The sequence below is a fragment of the Gavia stellata genome, chromosome 20, assembly GCF_030936135.1.
Source record: "Gavia stellata isolate bGavSte3 chromosome 20, bGavSte3.hap2, whole genome shotgun sequence".
In the NCBI taxonomy this organism is placed as follows: Eukaryota; Metazoa; Chordata; class Aves; order Gaviiformes; family Gaviidae; genus Gavia; species Gavia stellata.
Window position 1 is genome coordinate 16,286,435 of NC_082613.1, and position 24,242 is coordinate 16,310,676.

At 42.3% G+C, this 24,242-nt stretch overlaps 1 protein-coding gene across 2 annotated transcripts in view; it reads right to left on the reverse strand.

Moving 5' to 3' along the window:
• Positions 1-19,610, reverse strand: part of LOC104251318 (ubiquinol-cytochrome-c reductase complex assembly factor 1) — a 51,011-nt gene extending 31,401 nt beyond the window's left edge. For both annotated transcript variants that reach the window (XM_059827236.1, XM_059827235.1), the window contains exons 1-6: positions 19,583-19,610; positions 15,971-16,075; positions 14,159-14,263; positions 9,845-9,952; positions 6,872-6,944; positions 755-812 (exon numbers count right to left, since the gene is read on the reverse strand). In XM_059827236.1, coding sequence (XP_059683219.1) covers positions 755-812; positions 6,872-6,944; positions 9,845-9,952; positions 14,159-14,263; positions 15,971-16,075; positions 19,583-19,606 — 473 coding nt within the window. In that variant the 5' untranslated portion in view covers positions 19,607-19,610. The remainder of the gene's footprint in view (positions 1-754; positions 813-6,871; positions 6,945-9,844; positions 9,953-14,158; positions 14,264-15,970; positions 16,076-19,582) is intronic.
• Positions 19,611-24,242: the final 4,632 nt, after the last annotated feature.

A 24,242-nucleotide genomic window follows, 5' to 3' on the forward strand; every position in this document is an offset into this window, starting at 1 on the left:
CATCTTTCAATATATTGAGGAGACGGGAAATTAAAAGGAGGGAAGGGGGAAAAAAAGGAGGCAAGGAAATAAGGGGCCTATGCTTAAGTGCAGCTATTTCAGTACAAACTTCCTTTCAGCCTTTGGATAGCTGAACGTGTCTATGGACTTCAGCTTCCTGAAAGATCTGGCACTTAACAAAAATTACTGTACTCCCTTGTGCATCCCTCTGACCTTTACAAGTATGTAATGCTAGATGAAAACCTGATTTTTTTGGCTACTATTTTCACAAATGAAAAAAGGAAAAACCTTAATGTTTAAGGTGTTAAATATTTTTACACGTAGCCAAGCTGGCATTCACCAATCGGCATGTACGTTTCAGAGGTGCAAGAATAAATGCCAATGCTGTAATTTGTTAAATGCTTCTGACGAGCAGCAACTTCAATCACCACAAATTCTCCCAATTTAAACCACTCTTACATAAATTTAAACTTTTCCTAAAACACCCAGGTAAGATTTTTCCACATAGGCTGAGCAAGGCTTTTAGAAAACTCATGGCAAAGATCATTCCACTGCTGAGGAATTTAGACGTAAAAGATGTTAGCTTCTCTATAGGACTTTTTGTTCTTTAGTAGAAGACTGCTAAAATTCAGTAATTAGTAAATTAAATATAACCACTACTATCAATAACCATGGAGTCTACTTTTTCCTCACATTAAGGTACATATCACTGTTTCCTAAAAATAGTTATATTATTATTTTACTTTTCACTTACCAGACATGAAGCTGGGCTACTAGAAACCATGAATTCAAAGTATCAGGCATTTGGCACCCTTGATGGGAGGGGGGGGGAAAAAAACACAGAACCAAAACTAAATATTAATATGAATTTCATCACATTTTGCGCCTAACAGAAATTCACTACACCAAAATCTAAATACATTTTACTAATTTAATTTCTGTCCTAAACAGTACATACATACCAGAAGCAAAAATCATTTACTGTCACACTTGTGCTTAAACTCTAGAACATGCAGCCACAGGACACTGTAGATTCCGAAAGATTTCATGTGTGTAAAACCCACTTAGATAACATTTACAGGGGGGAAAGAAATTCCAAAATGGACAATCAGACAAACATGTGGCTTCTAGCTCAGGATATCCCAAAGCAGTAGAGAATAACAGGGAAGTACCAATGGATGCTTTGCTCCGTTCTTACACTCTGCCTTTAACACATGCTGTTGCCTCCTGCCAGGGACAGAATACTGTGCTAGCTGGGTCTTTGCTCCGTCTCCACTGTTCTGATTTACTACACGGCTGCACAACCCACAGCACTCTGAGCGTACCTTGCCTCTAGCCATTCTACATTAGGATTAAAACCACCAACCAATCACAGAAACAATTTCTGTTTCCAGATTTAGCTCTACACAGATAGCCACAGGGTTTCCCAGAGATGGTTTGTCCATACGCATGTTCACACCACGGGTCTGCACGTGCCGTTAGGATGTGAGGTTGGAGATGTAGGCTATGTGGCACAGAAACCATATTCCTCTTCCTCATGCTTGAAAAGCATGGACCTATGGGTCATGTGCACATTAAGTCCTTCAGTTCCTGTCAATCTTAAACCTTCCTCCTAGGAAGTCACCTCTACATCTGTTTCCTGAAGACGTTTTTAAGAGTACCTAATGAGAAAGATCTGACACAGTCACCTTGGCCTACCCAGCACTTAGTCTTGTCTTCTGGACTGTTCCAACCCAGCTGTAAGAAGGCCAGAGAGTATTCAGAAATGGACTCTCCAGTCAGATGTGCCCCAAGGAAGTCAACCTTATCTTTTCTGTGTTGAATATATTCCTTCCTGACTCCTATACTTCTTGGCTCTCGAGTATTATCAAGGAGATTCACCAGTATCACAAAGCAATACTTTTCACAGCCTTTTTCTTTTTATATGCCAGCTATGGTCAGGCAACCACCAGAAGAACCAAGCAAATCATCACTATTCCTTCCTCCTCAGAAAGATGACTCCATCAGTGCCTAGGAGGTGCCAAGCTTCAGTGTCAGTACCCATACATCACCTATGCCACCTTTAAGCCAGTATAAAGACACTAACAGTCTACGTCTGGAGATTAAACACAAGTTTCCCTCACCCTTCTCCCCTTTTGGCTCTCTCATTCCTATTAGAAATAGTTCATGTGCCTAGAAATGACTACTTTGACCTAAAGGCATGCCAAGGCATCTCTAACCAGGGCAAGAGTACACAATGCTTGCATTAATCAAACCATTTCATTAAATGAAGGTTCCACAGGCAAGATTCAGAGTAAAACACTTAGTTCAACAGACAGAGGTTTCTGAAGTAGAAGTTACCATGCGTCAGCCTCCCACCACAGAAATCACTCTTCAGTGGAAAGCAAAGCTCACACCTCTACTACTGGAAATACGGAAAGTTTTTAAAGACCTATTCAATACCCAGGAGGGAAGAATTTTTTCTCTAACTTTCCAACTGTTGTACTTCTATTTTTATAATTCATTTTTTAACTTCTATATTAGGACTGTCTGCATCTTAAATTTAAAGGAGGGATGGTTCCTTTAAAGCAACAAGCTTGCCCTCAGATATCAGCTTTTTTAAAAAGAATGCAATTCTAAAATTTGAGGTTTTGGAACACCTTATTCTGGGAAACTAACTGGGGAGAAAGAGCCATCCTATAATTAAACAAAAAATTATTCCCTCCAGAATGCAGTTAGATGTAGAAAAAATGTCTGATGGTAAAGCTACCTATGAAATTACTGTGATTATTATCGGCTGGGGAATAAATCTATTCTGCCCACAGAACACATCCTGTTCACATGTCTGCATATGATAGGAGACATGAACGCTCAGGATTATGAGGACATACCTCTTCCTCCAGTCATATTCTGCACTTAAAATTCATCAGGTAAGGGATGCAAAACTTGAATGTGGACTTTCTTTCATGACAGATCACCTCTGCCACTACCACAATTTTAGAAAGGACACAATGGGGTAGTATCCCCACATCCTGCAAAAAAAGAGGTGCACTATGTCAGCATTCCCCTGAGCATGACAGATAGCAGCAAGTGCCTATACGGCACCTGATGGGCTAAAGGAGACAGAAGAATCCAGAGTCCTGTAGGTAAACTCCAGCCCCTTCGAGCTGGTTGGTTGCCCCACTGGGAGCCATGTGAAAGGTTGTTTTGATAGGGCCAGCTCTTTACTACTGCAGCTGCATGACAGTGGAGCAATTAACAGTATTAACAGTTCAAGATGAATTCAAGGTAACCCTACGTGTTCATCAGACAAACTTCATCTCAGCTCTCAGTATCACCCACCTGATCCTAAAAGCTCTTTTGACCTTTCAAGCACAAGGTTAGCCATGAAACACTCTCCTCACAGGTGGCAACCTCCTTCATTTTGTTAGAACTACCCAAGCTCTGCAAGCTTTGTGCACAGAAAGCCTGGCCCCAGTAATCTTGCTATTCCCTCTATTACTTCTCTGTTCTCCCTTAAGCAAGAAACAGCTGAAGTCCTAAAACAGCTCCACTTTCCATATAAGCAGCACAGTACAGACATATGGGATGTAGGTTCTAAAGCAGAGTTCCCAAAGTTTTGTCCATGGATGATCACAAAACAAAGAGATGACAGAATGGCAGGTATAATGAAATTAACTGCAGTATAATACTAGAGAGTCTCAATTAAAACACCTCCTTTATATACTACAGCAGCCTCATGACTTGCATATCCACAGTCCATATTTTGGGAACTGCTGTTCTAAGGCATAATACAGAGAAGCACAGTTCACATGTCATACTGTGTAACAGAAAGTCTCAGAAATCTCACCAGGTACCAGCAGAAATGCACTGAGATAGCAAGATAGTCTGTAAGAACTAAAATGCTACCATTGTCCTAGTCCTCAACAGCATACTATCCAGTCTTTACACTCCATGTCACCTCTGTCAGAACTACGTGACAAAATCCACATACCAATCCAAGTTCCATAAGGTCACATTGTGATTTTTCTTCATGCCACAACATAACCACATCACAAAAGCACGTCCAGAAACACTGAAGAAGGCTCTATGAAGAACTGGTTCTGAACACACAGGGTTAATGAGCCCACAAATGGTTTTACACAAGCATAGATGTACGGTTTCCAAGGCCAGCTCAGTAGGTTAACAACCCTCACAAACAGCAGAGAAAAAGCTAATAAGCTCTCCAGAGACCAGAGCTGACTCTGTGCAGTTCACTTGGATATCTCAACACCATGCAACTAGAGCCAGAAGTGCTGGGGGCAGCAAAGCATAAATACACCACTAGGTCTACATACAGTCAGCTTTGGCTCAGGCAAACCTGAGCTGGGTCCCATACAGCACTCTTAGGGTTCCTAAGCAGTGCAATTCATCATGTGGGTGTGCAGCACCCACATCAGCATAGTCTCAGGCACATCTGTGCTTGCTGCATCACCAAGGGAACGAGTTAAGAGTTAGTTGCTTCCTGTTCCTACTAGTCTCCCAGGCTGCTCTTTTGGGAGTGAGCTGCAGTCCTATCTTAAGCGATGCCCACCTCTATTCAAAAAAGGAGCAATTCAGAACAGAAAAAAACAGCTCCTGATGGACCTAGTTTGATGAAGACATGGTGAACTGAACTGCAAGTTGGGTATCTTGCTTCATGCCAAGTTCCCCTCTCTTAATCATATACTTCTCACCACCTACTTTATGCCACAGCTGCTGTCCATTAGACCCTTCCATGTGCCACTTTAATTCGCTAACACAGCAAGACAGTAAGTCAGTAAAAAACTGGACTGTTTTCTTTCAGTGACTTAAACAGTTCACTACGGCACATGATAATTGTCCAGTCCAGAACACAGGCAGAGGAAGACGGAGAAGGGAGCCTTTTCCCTTTGGCTACTACTTCAACTCAGCTGCCCATGGAACCACAGCCTAAAGCTTCTTAATTGGCAAAATCAATTTAAAAGGTTCCTGCCCACCCTACACAGTCTGTATTTTAGGGGAACTACATTTTAAACATGGATCACATGCCTGTTAAATTTTAGAGCTAATCCTGCAAACAGCTGCAGCTGTAAGTAGATAAAAGTAACAGAAACTTCTTATATCTCTTTTTATATGAAAGCAATGATTTCTTTGGAACCACAACCATAGACCCCAACACCACAGGTGTTCTTATAACACCAACGGGTGCATCACGCACTCTGTCAATCTCAGCAAAAAGAAACTGTCTTGTTTCTTACGTAACAACAGTCTCAAGTCAATGCAAACATAGGTTTCCCTAGGTGTAAATTCAGAGATGGACCCGCTACAACTTGTACTACAGAGCAAAAAGACAAAAGGAGCAATGAGGACATTCTGGAGAAAATGGTGAAACTTGAAGGAAAGGCTGCCTGCTGTCTGGGATATGTTTGAAGTGAGGGGGAGCGCTGGGAATTTTCTCTTTAAAACAGTAAGACAATATCAAGAACACAACTGAAGTCATTTTACTCAGTATTGAGCCTGAAAATCTGTGCCAGTATCTTTTTCACAGACATGTTTTGAAATTCCCTTAAATTTTAATCTAGGGCAGCATTTATATATCTTTGTACAATTAACCTGTTAAGCAGAAATAGTGAAACACCAGTTAAAAATACCAAAGCCTCTATTTGAGAGGCAAATATGACAAACAGAAGAGAACTTATCTGAGAAAGCCTGAGAGGGCACACAGCTGGGGAGAGGTGTGTGCACAGGAAAAATGAGGTTCTAATTTTTTGATCACTAATGATGAAACCTACTGCTCACAGAGTTCTCTCACTCCTGCAACCGCTGAAACCACATCACAGTTTTGGAAAACCTTCTGAAAACCGTTGGAAAATCTTACAGCAGCAACACCGTGTACCAAAGCACCGCCAATAACCTCTGCACTAGATGAACACACAAAGATGTCCCTTCAGCTGATCTCTCAAGAGGCAGCAGCAGCCCCAACCCATGCTGGTGCATTGTAAAGCCATAAGAAAGCATTTGGGGGCTCAGGAATCAAGGTGACAGGCCAGATCCAAGCAATGGGTTTACTACCAGATAAATCACACTGACATAGAAGGTCAAAAACACATCTTTCCCATTCACCAGCCAGATTTGATACTAATAAAAGCAGAAACAGATTTTTTTAGCTAATAGCTAAAAAACTGTGTGCAACATGGAAAAGCCACCCCAATACAAGCCAATTTAATTCCTATATACTTAAAGGAGGGACTTGTGTCTCTGTTCTAGTCATACTCTCTACCCGTTCAAGAGATGTGTCCTGGTTTAATGCTGTCATGGTCAGTAAAACATAGAAAGTCTCTAAGTTCTAGCCAAACCTGCCCCAGCCATGACGAAGAGAGACAGATAGGACCCTGTGATCTAACTGACCCTGTATCATAAAAAAAATTGTGTCTCAGTGGATGGGGATGGTTCTCATACCTGCACCCCAGTTACACTGCACCATCTCACAACTGGTCATGGAACAGGGTAGGACACAGAGACCATCTGACCACAGTAAAAAGGCAAGAGGTATCTGGATTCTTCATTTATCCCACCCCCAGTAATAAAAATGGCAGTATCTTTCAAAGTCCAGGATATTCTGCGTTTTATCTATCCCACCCTTGTTCTTGTTCTCCATTGCAGCGGGCAAAATGTAACAATCCCAGACTCCGGAGTCTGCCCTTGAATCCTTGCCACTTCAGAGCTTAAGGGAATGCTGTAGTATAGTCAGCTTCTAGATGACCATGCACTGTTAGGGTCTGACAAGTCTTCTTGCTGTTAATATTTATTGGCATAAATATATCTAATGAATTTTCATCAGAAATTCTCTCACCAAGGCAGTAGTCCAAATACCATCAAGTCCATTACTTACTGTTAAAAAATTCCTCGTAGTCAGTTTTCTCCACACAGCATGTGTACATGCGCAAAGCTGCTACCTTAATTTTCTAAAGAAAAAGAAAAGACAATACTTAAAGTATTCATCATGAGAGCTAGTGAACACTACTGTTTTTGTTAACACATACACCATCAATTTCTGAAAAGACTTCTTTTGAGAATCACAATCACTTGAGATTTTCAGGAGCGTATTAAACTATTACATCTCCCAGGAATGACACATGTATAATCAATCTTGCCTTGAGGCAAAAAAATGATTAAATAGATTCTTGAACACCCTTCCAAATTTAGTTTAATATAATACTGTCATTACAGAAAAATAAATGAAATGGCTTTCCTTACAGAGACTCCAAAGGTCCCAATTCACAATTCCTGGTTTCCTCCAATAACTTTAATTGATGTGTATCACTCAAAGTGTTTTGTATAATTTAAGTTTTAAATATTAAAGAAGTGACATACCAGACAGCCAAAAAATATCTTTTCCTACAAAAATGAAAATTGACCAACTAAGCTTCACAAGTGAGAAAGGAATCCCAAACGATGAATGACATGAGGTATACTCAGGTGCTTTGGCGCTTCTGATTTTGTTCTTGGCCTGCCATTGCACCAGAAACACCTTCAGTGCATCATCTAAAACAAAGATACATGTGCTGAAGCTTCAAAGAGCACAATAACTGATAGCAAAGATCTTAAAGTGCTGTCAGCCATTCCTATTTACTAACATCAAGGGGAGAAAAATATAAAAATTGGAGAACTCCAGAGCCCACTCCCCTACCTAAGCCAGGAAGCAGCATTGAGTTTGGGTTGTTCTGGGTTTTTTTGGTTTGGTTTTTTTTTTTAAATTTTTAGTGACAAATACTAGGGATCATCTCAGTGCTCACTATACTACAGAGATGAGCACTATGCCTGTCAAATGACAATTCAAATTACCAAAGTAATTATTTGTGCCTCCTCCAACAAAAAGAAAAATAAGGAAGTTGCAACTGATCTTCTGCTGTGAACACAGTAGCCATGATTTTTCTTATTCAGTAATCTCAGGCTTCTGTCAAAAATCAAGTATACATCTAAACTTCTTGCAGTAAAATAATTTACACTGCTTACTGGAGTTCTGAAGGTTTCCTTTTTAAAGGAAATGCTGCCTGGCCTGGGAGTAGAGATCTCCCCGGCGAAAGCCATTGCCCCAGACCAGGCATTACTAGACATTAAAAACATATTGTAAAGAACAGTCCATGCAATCCAGTCCTTAAATAAGGCAGGTAACACAGGAGAAACTGGTGACATTTAATCATGGAAGTTTTAGGGTGTAAAAGAGATGTGGGGGAAGGGAGAAGAAAATGGAAAAAAGCAGAGAAATATTAAGAAACTTCCCTAAGATCTCATAGAGAGCACTGGCAAGGCCAAAAATGAACTCGGGTCTCTTGGGCCCTAACCACAAAATAACTCTCTCCAAACCCAAGTTCGCTAGCCAAAAGCAGGCAGTAAAGAGTAGCAATTAAGGAGAACTCTGAATCAACACTTAGAGCTAACAAGAACCTTTATTACAACAATATGTATACAAGCACGTGGGAGAGAAACTACTGTCTCATGAGGTTTAGCATCACCTGATTAAAAGCAACCGATTTTAACCAAAATACATAATCCCCTTAAGTGTCAGTTGTTTTTTCTTTGTATTTTCTTTCTGAGGAGCGAGATGCAATCAGCAACAGTTTCAGATCAGTCTCGGAGGTCCACTCTGCCTTGCAGATATTCAAAGCACCTTATAGGTTTTAATTCCTGCACAGTTGGGCTTAGCTCTTCCTTCAAGCTGCCCTTCCCTCTCCTCTGTACTGTATTCTAGTTCAGAACAAAGAAATTATGAATTTCATCTCTGTCTTTTTCCTTCTGCAGAAAGAACTGAAGGTGTCTCTTACAGAACTGCTCTCATTTAGTCAATAACAACTGCTTTATGAAAGGACTACTTAAAAAATGTGAAAGAAGAGGACCTATTTGTGACTCTGCCCTAGTCAGCTACTGCTGAACAGTGACTCAAACAGCAATCATAGCATATCTCACTACTGTCCGTTTGGGAGACCCTCCTGTCACAGAAATACAGAACGTTCAAAGCGGTTCAGAGAGGGCAACAAAAATCAAAACATGAAAGAGTCTCAATAACAGAAACAAGTTAGGCTAAGCCTCCTTGGTCCAGAGAAAGACTAAGATATTATAAAATATATGAGCCTATAAAATCATCAGTGGAAGGGAGAATGTGAACACTCCAAGGAAAGAATAATCACCGTTTTTTTTTCAGTACAAAAGTAAAAGGCATAAACTGAAAACAACTGTACTTCTTTCCCCAGTGGGTACTCAAGCTATGGAAATCCCTGATATTGAATGCTATGGATGCTATAAACTTACAACAGTTCAAAGTACAACTGGACAGATTTATGGAAGAAAAATCCATCAATAGACATTACAGAAAAATCCCGAGTTTCATGGAGGAAGTCCTGAAACAGACAACTGTTGTGGGATGGAGAAACACATGAGACAAGTATCATAATATGCTTTTCCTGTAATTAAATTCTTTCTAGATAACTGCAATTGGTCATTATTAGAGAGAAGATGATGGTATATGCGTGTGTTTGACTTAGACAGTAAGGCTGTTATTGCGTTCTTTGGTGCACAAATGAAGTGAAAAATAAGATATCTGAAGAAATTCAAGAAGGCTTAGGACTCTCTAAACTAAATACAATATGCCTACTTATGTCAATGATGGCAATGCATAGATCAAGGGAGGTTCAAGCTATAGATTATTATTTCTCACATCACAAAACAGGAATTTACATGGGTAATAATTAGAACTTTTCCATTAAGTACTGCTCCTATCGTAAGAAAAAAGTGGGGGTTTTTTGTTTGCTTTTTAGAACTCTGAAAGTATCAAACAACCAAAAGAATTATTAAATGAATGTTTTACCCATCTGCTGTACTTCAGTGGTCCTGTGAAACCCATTGCTTCTATTATCCTTGTGAAAGCACCCACTTTCTCTTCAGATGGCTGCAAGGAATCTTTTGCAGAAAGATGCTGTAAAATTGAAATATCACATATTTCAGTCTTAGCAATTAAATCTGACGAACCATTTTAGTTAGAAAAGCTACAAGTTTAATAGAGAATTTTAGATTGTTTACTTTGTTGAAAAAAACAAAGACATATTTAGGTCTTCTCTGCAAAATATTACACTGTTTTTCCTATGTGACATTCTTCTGTTTATGAATGCAAACACTGCTTAACAGTTTTGATAAAAGCATCCCATTGGAAGCTCAGACTCAAATAGTTTGTACAGAAACCTGCTTTCCAAAATACAGCTCCCATGCTAGATTCCCACATTCTTTCTAGATGTGTGCCTTTACTTGGGCTTAGATCTTTTGCAGATAAAATGAGCAAAGAAATCACAGAAACAGAGTAAATAAAGCTAACCTTTCACACTCCCTCTCTTACTCTCACAGGCATATCATATTCTAGAGTAATTATACATTATATAAACCAATCAGCCCCATCTTAAAACTAATGAAGCTACATGAACCCACCGTTCTTACTGAAAAGCTCCCCCAGATGGTTATTCCCCTTACAGTTAATCTAAATGGTACTTGCACAAAATCTAGATCAGGAAAGTCTTTATTCCTCAATGATTTACAGTGTCTGCAAACATGAAGATAAATGTTCTCTTCCAGATTAACTACACACCTTAAACACCATTGGACTGGTAAGAAATCTTCGTGGCGTTCTGCCTCTAAGCATCCTAGCAGTAGCTATCAGCCATCAGTAATTACCATTTGTACTCCAGCAGACAATTTCTACTGAATTAAGTATGCAGTATAAACATTTTGTTATCAACAAATTACTCTACTTTTAACCCATCTAATCAAAATCTAATGCATGTGAATCTCCTACATATACTTGAGGAATACAGCTGAGAACCATTATAAAGTTCCCTGACCAAAGAAATGTTAAATGGCTTTAAGTTGCTGGAATTTTACCCTGAACACTTCCTCCTAAGACATGAACGTACCAAGAAAAGAATTTTCTTAGTAGGGAAGCAATTTAGCCACGTAAGGATGGCCAAACATGGCCAGAACAAACACTTAGACCAGGATGCCATCTCCAACAAGGACCAGTAGCAGATACTTGGACGAGACCCAAAGGCAGAGCAATATGGCACACACACTGCAGCTTCCTGGTGTGTACCTGCCCAGCTTTTGACAGTCATTCCTGCACTAGAAAATGTCATCCATACATTCATTTCTGGCAGCTACAACTGGAAGCACCTTCAGCACCCCAGTGTTTGAAACTATTTAACCTCTATAACACACAGACTTGTGGTACATGAGTTTCACACTTCAGTTATGTAAAAAAAATTCCCTTGTGCAGTTGTAAATCCAACCTTGCCATTTCATTGGACTCTCCCAATTTTCCTATAAGAAGCCAGAAACAACCATTGCCTACTCCCTTTTCCAGTATCTTTTATGACTTTTATAGGCCACTATCATACATATGCCCATCAGTCATCTCTCCTTAGTTTAGAAGGGTCCTAAAATAGCCTCTTCTCATACCAAAGGCTTTTCACATTTCTGATCATCCTGGCTGTATTCTCTATAGGTTTCCTAGCACTAGTACAGTAATTTTTGAAATGGCATGAATGAGAAATAAATACATATTAAAATACAGACACATATCCTGCACAAGTTGCTATACTTTATTAAAAACTAACTGTAAAGGTGACAAAAATTGTAGCTTTGAGACATAATCCCTACGTATATCCACACACAAGCTTTAGCATTCGAGATAAAATGCTTTGAACTTGTGTACTATCCAGAGATGGCTATTAACGTCTTGAACCCCATCATGTCTAGTATTCAGGTAAATAGGAAGAAACGTGCTCAGTGCCATTTTAGTATCTATCAGTCACCTAGTAAGACAGCGTAACACTGTCCAGGACCTCCTTTGATACTCAGATCCTTGCTTTGAATGTTGGCCATTAAACCTGTTCACCAAGACCCCTATTACCATCCAGAACAAAAGCATCTGCAAAGGCACTTTCCCATCCTCTGCCGCATGTGATGGACCCAGTGAGTCTGCTGACATGTACGTGAATATTTAAACCAATTTTTAGTACTTTCTCTTCAAGACTATCCTATGCTATACTCTTCTCCTCTACACTAAAAATAACACCTAACCTTACATCGTAACTCCATAAGCCCCCCTCCAGCCAGGCAGTGATAGAAAATGCCCAATGCAGAACTTGTGTTCCCATAAGCACTGCCACACCAAACTCACTAAATCAACTTTCATCTCCTCCACAGGAATTAAAATCATACTGAACCCCTAGTGAATCTAGGCAGATTAATTTTACTACATGCCTCTTATCTACAAATGCATTATGAAGTCTCCCTCAGTATGGATTTTTCATTATGCAGAGGAAGTTAAGTTAAAAACAAAAATTATTTCGATTCAACTGTTGTTAGCTCATCATCAAAAAAATGATTGACTGGAAAACAGTCTTTTTCTAAGAAACGCCATGATTCTTGCTTCGTTCTCCTGCAAGTCTGCCTGGACTAGCTCAGGAGATGGAGAGGGGATTTAAGCAGTGAGAGTTTTGGTCAACCTATGGATAAAGGTATGCAGCTCATCCTGCCGATGCTAGGGCTGCAGCCAAATGCAATTAAACAGTCCTATAAGTGTACATACAAATCAGAGCTAGAAAACACAGAGAGAAAACTTCAAAAATATGTTTTATAACTCACTCAAAACAAGCTCATCAGGACACTGAAAGGGACATAAGCCCACCTCAGGCTGCCTTTCCTGCTCAATACCTGAAATTCAGTGCTCAAAGCAAACAATCCTCTTAGTTTTGACACCAAATATAAAGCTGAAACAACTGGAGCTCCCCATCAATTCTAAACCACTTTCCCACCTGGAGTGTGTAGTCAAGTTCACATTTTAAAGATGAGTAGTATTTCCCTATTCAAAGTAATGAGATTGCAGTCCATAAACCTACCTTAAACGCTACCTACACTGTTATAAACTGCTTCCTCTCTGGTCTTAAATACTGCCTGGCTTCTTACAACAAGGCTATTATAACCTGGAAGTTTCCCAATTCATCTTTCAACCTTCGTACCCCTCCCCTAGCCCTTTCCAATACATCAAATGCCAGTCTCTGACCCCTGCCTTGAAGATCTTCATGCCACTCCTGGCTTGTTAGATCTACCATCTTGTCAGCCACTGCTCTCCCAGATCTGCTCTGCAAATGATGCCTGTGCAGGTAGAAGAGGGGCGGTGCAGGCAGGCGTAAGGACTAGGGGTATGGACCATGTTTGAGAGCCTGGATTCTGTTCTTAGCTCTGGCCATGGTAAATTGTGCAAGCCATTTTGTATCCTTCAATCTCTTTGTCTGCAAAATGTTTGGTTTACCTCACCAGCTGAAAAACACTGAAAAATTGACCAGAAAAAGAAAAACCTCTAGTTAAAAACTAGATGCAAACAGCAGCCAGGGGTTCTTTCCTTCCACACATCTCCTTGTTTTCCTTTATTTTGCCTATCCATGCCAAAATAACCAATTTAAAATACTTCTTAGTATTTACCTCTAACTCTACATCATCAAAATACACAATTAGGCAGATAGCAAACTGGGATTGTTGCTTATATGCAAGTTTTACCCATCAATCCCTAATTTTCTTTTTCCTTCTGTCCTCTCATTTCTCATGCACACATTCTGTTTTGCCATTTTCTTCACATTGCATTAACAAGAGCAGGATCAGGATATTTATTAGTTGAGAGATGCTGACTCCCTTGGATTAAGTGCTAAACTAATCTTATGGAGATGATTCATGCTCCAGAAAACTTCTATTCCAAGACAAAAGACAATAAATGCAAGAGATGCAGAGACCACAAATTAACATAATAGTACAGATGAACAGTAACTAAATTATTACACAATAATTAGCTTAGCTTAGTTTCTTTCCTCATTGGAAAGAAGCCCTCAGGCTTATCATTGGAACCTTCACCCCAAATAACCCAACTGCAACTGCACCTCCCTACAGTAGCATTTCTTTTTCTGGAAAGGAACAGAGAGCACTCCTCAAATCATTGCACCCATCGTTCACACTATACTAAAACATTTATATAAAAGTTGAATCATCTCCTACATGTTCTAAAAAGTGTTTTGTTACCTGTATCTGTAAAATCCCCAGCACAATGTGCCCTCCGACAATAAAAACATCAAACCCTTCTAACCTTATTTGAATTGTAAAACGACCTGGTTTGCTGTGTAATGGCTCCATTGGCTTGAATCAATCCACCACAGGATTTAGACAGTTGGCACTGGCCAGCCTTGCGTCTCTAGTGAAAATATAAGGAAAAAGAAAATATAAGGAAAAAGAAAATATAAGGAAAAAGAAAATATAAGGAAAAAGAAAATATAAGGAAAAAGAAAATATAAGGAAAAAGAAAAGAATGACGGTATCATTGACTAGTAAACACTTAACTTTATACCAATTACCCTTAGTATGCTTCCAAGTCAATTACATTCAGTCTAATCCTGAAAAACTTTGTATCACAAAAAGCACAAATTTATTATTATAACTGTTACAAACAAAATGGGTGTCCATGCTTAAAGCTCCGCACTGCACATTTTCTCGTGTTTTGTAAATGTACTGATGGAATGGACTGGCGGAACACTCCACTCAAAAACCACAGGCTATTTGCTTTGACTTTCTTGCACACTACTGCTAATTATGGGCTTTGTCTCTTAATAAAGAATAATCCTTTCTCCTGGCCTTGCAGAGAAACACAGTTTATGCAATTTTTATCGACAACTTTATAGTCCATTCAATTGTCTTTCTGGCCAGGACTTGAGCAAAACAAATTACAGGGTAAAAGCTATCACTACAACCACTATAACTTCACAGCACATGATTTGTAGTACAGAGCTACTGCACAATAAAGAAAACTATCAAGTAAGAGTGGGTGGGATCTCCAGGTAAGAAGCTGCACACTGAAAAGAACACCTATCACAGCCTCCCAGCACACCCAGATTAGTAGTAACTTGTTTATAAATAAATTCAAACAAAGTAAATATGCTGGTTTGTTCAGAGCAGTCATCCCCAGAAGTCTACTGAATCTGCTGGTGGCTCAGAGCAAGCCAAACTTGATCAATCAACTTCACAACTGCTCATTTCCCTCTCTACTCCCAACATTGTATGCTACTTGATACGGACTGGTGCTTTAATAGCATGGTTGTGTCACAAAAGCACAGGCAATTTTCCCAGGACTGGAAGGTCTTATCTGAGAAAAGACATCCAAGCCAAAGAGCTTACAGGTAAGTTTCTAATTCCGTAAGTCACGGCTCTATGATACAAGTTGTAATATACAGGAGGACAAAGAAGAGGCTTCATCTCTTCTTGTTTCATTATATGCAAAAAGCAAACACCAAAAGATATACTCTCATTCTGCTCGGATAGTCCGCATCTATTCCCATTTTCTACACATTTTTCTCCTCTTTATTATTAATTGCTACTACATGATGTTCTAGTTAATTTACTATGGATAGACACAATCTCACACTACGCATGCTAGTACAGATCTGGAAGTAAAACTGCAAAGCAGTGCTTTCCACTGAAACAGCACTACTTAATCTTGTGCTGTGCTAGGTTAACACACCATCAGTACTAGAAAGTCCAAGGCTACTGTGCAGTGGAGACATTCTATAAAATAAGTGCTAGAAGTCACCTGCAACCGTGACTAGCTTGTAATACCTGCTTTGGAAAAATGACACCTACATTTGGACTTCTGCATTTTATCTATTCACAACAGTTCATTTGGATCCAGTAAAAGACTACACGGTTGGAATGAAGACAACTGTGTAATAAAGAGTGGGATCTCACCCTTTTAGCAGCAGAAAGCTTTTAAGTTTCCTTGATATTTCAACAATACACACACAGTGAAGACATCACTTTTGGAAGCGTCTTTGTTTAAAAACCATGACTTTTTCTTATTCATTTAAACTTATCCCAATTTTTACACACTCAACATACTCTGATATCCTACCTGGAAAATACCATAGAGCATCCGTCTACACTGGCCTTGGACTGCGGTTGTCTGTAGTAATCCACTGCATGCTGCTATCCATTGAGTTACTCCAGTCTGGCAGCTCTGCAACAGAGAGACCGGCAATGAAGACAAGGACCCTAATACTCAGAAACAGTTTAACTGTCCTCCTGCTTCCACAAGTTTTATTCATTTATACAACAATAATCCTCAGATTAAACTCCCAACTTGTGCTTGACAGAAGTGTAAGTTTTGATTTTAAAAAAATCTTGCCTTCCAGTACAAGCATGCAACCCAAGTTTGATGGCAGAAACAAGATCAGTCAAAGGAAACGGCAGGCTGTCTACATCATAAAACTACACCACAATTTTTGTATCTACACAATACATTCAAATGCTTAAGAAGCATTCTTCAATTGACTTGAGTGATCTCTAAAAAGCCCTCATCCAACTCTCATCTTTTATGCATCTTTGCTTTACTTTACTCAGGCACAGCTAAGAATTTTAGTATTTCAAAAGCGTATATTGACCCAATAAATTTCAGTGAATTATTTTCTGTAATGAAAATGTCAGGTAACATGGAAAAGAGGTGGGGTTTTCTTTGCCTGCACTTTCTAATAAAAATAGCTTCATTTTCAATTGGCCACAAAGATGATTAAGAGATTGAAGCATCCAACACATGAGGAGAGGTTTAGCTTTGAGAAAAGAAGTCTCCAGGGAAATCTTACCAATTTGTATGAATACCTGATGGAGTGGGTAGTCAAACTCTTCTTAGTGGTGCCCAGTGAAAGGACAACTATGAGACTAGCAGATCTGCCCAAAGATTAGGAGGAACAGACACAAAACTAAATTGAGTTCCTGTTCCCCGATCCCTGTACCTGCAGAGTCACTGCTGTCCCTCATGTGCAGCGTATTGCCTCCTCCGTCTGTCCCTCATGAGCTCCGCAGAGCTGCACTTTCAATCCATTACGGGAATTGATTTGGGTTTTATAAACTGTGGGGGGAGAGATGCACTACCATAAGAAATGTGATTAGTGTTCACTACTACTACACCTTCCCACTTCTACTGCAGTGAGACTACTTAGTTTCTGCTCTTTCTCTGTAACATCACTACCCAGCAAGTAAAATTATGAAAATGATACATTTCTATCCAAAAAAACAGTACAACTGAGTACCACAAAGTACTTCTTGAGGTATTCCAGTGCTCTGACAGAAACAGTTCAACAAACACTTAAGTGAGAAAGAAAATTCACCATTTTTTGTAAATAATTACTACAAGATTCCAAGGCATCTGACAGAATTTTTTTGAGGCTTTTCCTTCGTAATAAGAAGGAAAACATGCCTAGGTTGCGATATGTCTTAGAGCTTGAACATACTGGGGTTTATAGCTGTTGAAAAGCACTACTGCAACAAAACTGGGCAGAGACATATTAAAACATAAAATAAGCAGACACACATTTGAAACATGAGACGTGATAAACTACAAAGACAACAGCAGAAAGCGGCAGAGCAACAGAAAGGGAACACAATGAGCTAAGGAATCTTCCCTAAGCCAGCATCACTGTTTGCAGAATATAACCTTCCTTTCAAATTACAAGGGCTACATTTACTTCTCCATTTGGCTGAAGGAAAATGTAGCAAGCATAAACTGAAAAGGATTACTCAGGAATAGTCTGCAAACAGTGCAAGTGCCTCCTGCAGCTAGCTGCCTTGTCAAGATACAGGTGAAAGAATATCACTATGGTCTTCTAAACCCTCCCGGTAACCATTAGGAAAGCCTTAGGTAGCAGACAAACTATTCATCAAGATCTCTTCTTAGGTAAAGAACAGCTTTATCGTAAGGACAGTATTAACTAGCAGAGCCGGAATGTTTGGACAATAATCCAGACTGTATCATACGCTGTGAGCTCCTGAGAAGGTTCAAAGACTGAAGAAAAAAAAATTTTTCCTTTCTTATTTCCAGTACAAAGAAGAGACACTGAAAGTTTGAAGACTTATTTTCATACGATTAGGCAACTATTAAATTCTAATGCAAAAGCAGATGCTGGAAAATGCCAAGGGTCTGCAAAGTTTGAGCTGAAGCATGTTGCTGCCATCAGAAGTCCCCTGCCTCTCAACTGTGTACTCCCACCACTTAGGACAGCTCAGGTTCTTCTCTCATTACAAAGTAAGGACTTCAGATCACAAAAATGGCAAACAACTACATCTCCTCCCCTCCTAAAAGAATTTTTTCTGGCCAGGCTGAAAAGTTGAATCAGCTTATTTTGCCATATGAATGCCAGAAGCACCTGGAAGAGGAGGAGTTGCCCAGGGACAGGTAAGCCTAGGAGACAAGTCCTTCACCTTCTGCACGTAGGTTTTCATTGCAAACCGCACCCCGGGGCGTACAGCTCCACAGACAGCTAAACCCACCTGGTGACTCACTGCTTCTCTACCACTCTCCTTGCTGCCCTCCTGCCTGGCTTCCCCCCCCTTTTTGCTAGTGATCGCCTCTTTTAATGCATTAAAACTGCAGGAAACTATTTTTATGTTGCCACAGTTCTGCTGCTCCAGCATTTGGAGCACAGGGGCCAAGGAAAATGCTGGAGGAGGCAACGGTAGGCAACAGTGCAAAGACATGAGCAAGGAGAAAGAGTGGGAATGGGAGGAGGAAGCAGGAACTCAAGTGACTGCGTTTCAGTTGCTCTCAGGCAGGTTTGCTCTCAGTTGCTTTCAGCTAGACAGCTGAAAGGGCAGGACTCACCCTGCTTGTAAAAACCACACCCTGAGACATCAGTTCCAAGAACTTAGTGGATTAATTTCCTAAGTGGGTACTGCCCTCTGACTAAAGGCCTTTCATCTTCCTGAGGAATCTGCCTCCACCTAGCAGCACTGGCCATCCCTGTATTTGTGTTGTGACAGAGTATCAGACCCAGGCACAAACTTCCCTTTTCTAGCCTATATGCCAAGAAGTGGTACTCTGCTGCAAAGACTTTAAAGGCTCATAGAAAGCAAAAAAAGAGTACACAAATGCATGAGAAAGAAGAAAGGCCTTGTGTCATTAGTAATCCACTCTCATTCATAGGAACCCAATCTCTTCCACTTAACACAAAAATTGGAGTCTTTGTATTATCCTTGCTATCAAACACCTCTAAAGTGAGAAGAGAATCTCTAAGAATGGCAATCCCCACCCCACAGGGAACATACACTCTGCCCAAAGCGGAAAAAAAAATTTGTCAAGCTCCAATCAGGAGTAATAAAACCCTGCATAATTCTTTTGTAAACACAAACTCTGAAGGAAAAGCTCGACCCGCTCCTTCCCCAGAGACCACTGCCGGGGGAGGAGACCACGGGGAGGCGGGAAGAGCCGCCGGGCGCCGCAAGCCCCCGCAGCCACCCCCACGGCTTCACAAACACCGCCGAACGGCCTCTGCCTTGTGGACGCTGACTGGCGAGAGGCCACGCCGTAGACAAGCCGCACAGAGGGCGGCCCGCGGGAACTGGCGGGACCGTGCGAGACAGCCCCGCCACCACAGGGGGGAGCGCTGGGACAACCCCGCGGGGACGCGCCCGGCCGCACACGCCGCTCGTTCCCGGGGCGGAGAAGGCGACCCCGGCCGCCGCCGCCACTCACCACGGCTCGCACCAGCGCCGCCATGGATCCTCGGCGCCGCTTCCGGCGGCACGGCCAGCCCCGCGCGGCCCCTTCCGCCCCGCCGACTGCGCACGCGCGGGCGTGGAGGGGGCGGAGTCCCGCGTGGCAGTGGTGGAGCCCCGCGTGGCGGTGGTGGGCGGGCTGCTGCGTGCGCGCGCTGCCCTCGCCTCACGGCCGCCGCTGCGCGGGGTGGGGCGGGGCGGGGCGGGGCGCGCGGCTGGCGGGCTGTGCCGCCGTGGGGGAGCGGTGTTGTGAGGCGGGGGATGCAGAAGGGAGCGAGGGCTCCCGGGCCTGGCCTGGGTTTGGTTCGGAAGGGGGACAGGTGGCGAATCTGTGCCTGCCCGGCGTTGTCAGCCCTCTCCCCCGGAAGGCCGGCCCCGTAAGGCGGCCATGCTGTCACTCTGCTGCTTGGCAGCAGCGTGAAAGCAGCGGTAGTTTCCTCTGGCTGAGGTTGATCTGGCCGTTCTGGCAGCCCCAAGCGGGAGACAGCATCTGTCTGAGCCTGCACAGGTGCCAGCACAGGGATTTCACAGTGGTAGGTGGTACCAGGGGAACATGGCAGAGCCCCTCGTGCCAGTGTCCCCGCAGGCCCTGGAGCCAGCACCGCGCTGTCCCGAGCCATCCCACCTGTCCCCGGTGCGCATTCCCTGCTCCTTGCTTCTGCTGGCAGCAGCTTTCATGAGGCCGCAGAGCGAACCTGAGCAGCAACCCGACAGGTTGAAATGAGCTGGCTTGTTTTGCCAGGTTAGCCTTAATCTGGATCACATCCACATCACCTCACAAATGTTAGTCCTGGTACACGGGAGACTGGTGCAGATGTGAGCAAGAGCAGCTGGGGAAGAGAGCGAGGTTGCTCTTTTCAGCAGCAGTGCTGGCTTAAAGGGCTTGGGGAACTATAATGTTCTACTCCTCTCTTTCCCAGCATATTTACTGGGATGTCAGCTTCTCAAGAGGGCAGTAGCAGCTGCTTTAATGGCCCTGAAACTCCACAGTAGTCCTTAGAAATCTTTCATAGGTTCTTAAATGTCAGGCCTCAGGGGGCCAATGGAATCACCTGCTTGGACTTCCCTTCCACAGGCATCCCAGATCCCTGTGCCTGCAGTTGGTCTTTTCCAAGATGTTCTGCCTCACCGCAGCTATCTGCTGAAATAGGTTTAACTGTATCTGACAACGTGTTTAGTGAACGAGCTGTTCTGACGCGGGGCTGGATGTTGAACAACGCAGGGAAATGTAGATCTCTCTGAGGGATATGCTACGTTTCATTTCGTTCTTGTGTCTGTGGCTAATTCTAAGGAGGAAGGTTAAAGCTAGCTCTGCTTCTTTCGATTTGCTTAGCTGTCCTCCCTGTATTAGACTCAAAGCAATACTAAATACCATTCTTAACAGCAATTTTTTTGTGAGAAGGAGGAGAAGGATTACACTTTTCTGAAGCTTCCCCTTTGCCATTAATGAGTTAGAGTCATTAAAAGTGATGAAGCTGAAGAACCCCTACAGCGTATAGTTGTCCAGAGAAAAGACTTCTGCCAGTAGCAGTGGAGTCTCACAGTGGTGTGCAGTAGTCTGTCCACCATAGCAGACACTTTCTAACTCGGAGCCATGTGTGTGATAAATATGCTGAGTGTGCCAGTTCCTGACAGTCACCTGGGTTTGTGTTAGTCTTACCTAATGATGCACAGGATGATTTTGACACATTTCAGCTGGAGAAAATTACTGTCTTACCTAAGATTTCTCTGCCTATCACTGTTACGTCATTCTCCGTGTAGCACTAAGCCCTTTTCATGTCAGTCTAGCTGAACACAGCTACCTCATATGCACGGAAAAGCACATCAGACTGCCTCCAAAGGGGACGTGGAGACAGAAGACTTGGAGGTGGATCTGAATTTCAATTTCAACTCTAAGGGGATTTCCTCATTCAGAGCACTGGCAGTTTACTCCCTTTTATGTATACAATCCTTGCTGTCCTCAAGTTCCTACCATTCAGCTCTGTGTGGAACTGCTCCTGGGAGAGCATTTTAACCAGCAACAAGAAGAAATCCCAGAGACAAGGCAGCAAAGTTCCTATCACCAGCTGGTGTTCTTTCATCTGAGGCTATTAACAATAGCAGAGAAACTTGCTTTCGTGAATGTGCTAAAACATGCTGGGGAACATTAACAACTGCCTTAGGTGTGTTGGCAACCAGGTGACTGAACGGGAAAGAAGAATCAGAAAGGATATGATGATATTTAATTTATATAATGAATTATAAAATAAGTTTCACATTATTTATTATAATAATCGATTATATTTAAGGAGCCTCCTGCTTTGCCCTCAATCCTATCTTCCCTCTTACTTGCAGACCTGGCAGCTGGCTTCGAGTTTGCCATTCCAAGTGGCTGGAGGGAGCAGCTGTTAAAGGGAGGAGATGAGGGACCACAAATCATGGGCTGAGAGAAGGTAGTCTAGAGGAGTTTAAGTAAGTGAAGGAGAAATGGAAAACAAAGAGGGACAGAGAAACTTCCTTCCCTGAATGTGCTAAAACATGCTGGAGAACAGCAGTGGTGGGGCTGGATGTATGTGTGCCTGGAGAATGAGAGAGGATACTAATCAGGCACCAGTGCATGGGGACAGCAACGAGCACAGACTCAGAGTTTGGGGGAGAACGGAGGCATAGAAGGGAGAGAGTGAGGAATTGCAGAATCCTCCAAATAGGTGATGTTTGCCATTTTTTAAGTGTGACCAAGAAGGGATATGGGACTGCTGTGTGTTAAAGGCAGAGAAGCAGGGTGTAGAAAGCAAGCAAAAGCTGGGTGGAGAGATGACTCTCTACGATCGACCCACAAAGTCCTCTCTTTAGGACACTGGTGGTGGAGGAAAAGCCTGATGACAGCAGGAATGGTTGCTTCTGGTGACTGGGGCCATGCTGTGGAGTCCTACATGCTGCGTCCGTACAAATGGGAGCAGTGATGATCCACACATGTCAGGATGGTGGGAGAGGCTTGCCTTTATTCCTGCATGTCTGGTTAGATGGGGCTGGTGGATGAAGTAAGGATACAGTTTGACAATACAGCTAAGCAGATAAAATTACTAATTGCTGAAAGGAGAGGTCCTGCCCGGGGCTGTGGTAGCACTAGCATTCATCTAATGAATGCTGAGCCAATGAGCTGGTTGAAGGAGATAGACCAGCAGAAAATTGTGTTTTTGTTATGTTTAGTAGGATTAATTGTCTGTGAGCTTAGCTACCTGAAACAGCTCTCCTCAGAATCAGAGGAATTCCAGGAATGTCTGTCTGGGGACAGGATGGGGAGAGCAGATCGGCTGTTTTGGCAGCAGCCAGCTATTCGGTCAGCTGAGCTGTATTGTCAAACTGCATCAAACTGCCAACCTCACTGCGGTTGCTGTCAGCAGTAGCCCTTGTGCTGGTAGTGATGGTAGTGATTCCTTTCCTGCAGGTAATAGAAGGGAGTAACGGGAGAAGTAGTAGCAATCACCCTGAAGCCCTGTCTCCAAACAGGGGAGCACAGGGGAAAACCGTTTTCCCCAGGTGGCGATTTTGAGACACCAGGATACTTGAACTACTCTTGAGGAGATCCTGTGCTGGGACTTCACAGCAGAATCCAGGCAGGCCCAGGATGCCTTCCCAGGCCCTTTTGGGATCATTCTAGCCCAGATGAGGAGAATGACAAACACTTTCCTGAAGCTGTTAGTGCCTGCTTTGGGTTCAGTTTGAGTTTAACTTTGGCTCTGCAGAGCATAAGGTTTTCTAGAGTACACTGGGTCTAGGTTAAGGCTGTTGTGGTGGTTGGCAAGGCTTCATTTTGACAAGTCAACTACTGTACAGAACAGGACAGGGGATATAATTCTAGCCTATTAGTTAAAGCCTCGGTCCAGCAAGCATCCCAACACAAAGGGTGAGCATGAAGCTTATGCAGACTTGAAAAAACTCCTGGAGGAAAAATTCCACATCCACCTGTTATCCAGATATGTGAAGACAGGATGAGGGTCCAAATCCCCTCATTACCAAGAATGGAGACAATGAGGGACTGTGGGTTTTTTAGCCCAAAAGCAGGAGGGAGCTGGCAGTGAAGGGCTGGGTTTAAAATCACATAGGCATTTCTTCAGTGTTAAAATACTACACCAAAATCAAGTGGACTGACAAAACTGAGCCCTTCAAAACAACTGGCAGATCCAAGTTGTACCTAACATTTCTTTTTCACAATTTTGATTCAGTTTAGCACGTGTAAGCCAGCATAAGAATTTCCATTGTATTCTTACTGCTATTTTGATCCAGTCTCAGGTGGCCTTCTACTGACTTAACTGTTTTTCAGGACCATAGCCCCATTTAATTGCAGGCAGCCTATTTGCAGAGTACGTAAGGAAAGAAGAGTTGCAATGGAAGAGTTGAGTATTATCAAATGGGAGACTGGGACACCTGGTAATGAAATACTTATCAGAAAAGAAACTGACTTTCTGATTCAGTGAACTACTAATTAGCGGTATGAAGTGCCACAGGAAAGACTGTAAGAGAGGCAGATGACCTGCGATGACCACCCTCAGTGTGAAAAATTCAGATTAAAATCCCTTAATCTTAATCAGGATAAAGTTTGAAGGTTGATAGTATCGCACAGAAGTACCCCAGCCCAGGTCAGTGGCTGTTCTCCA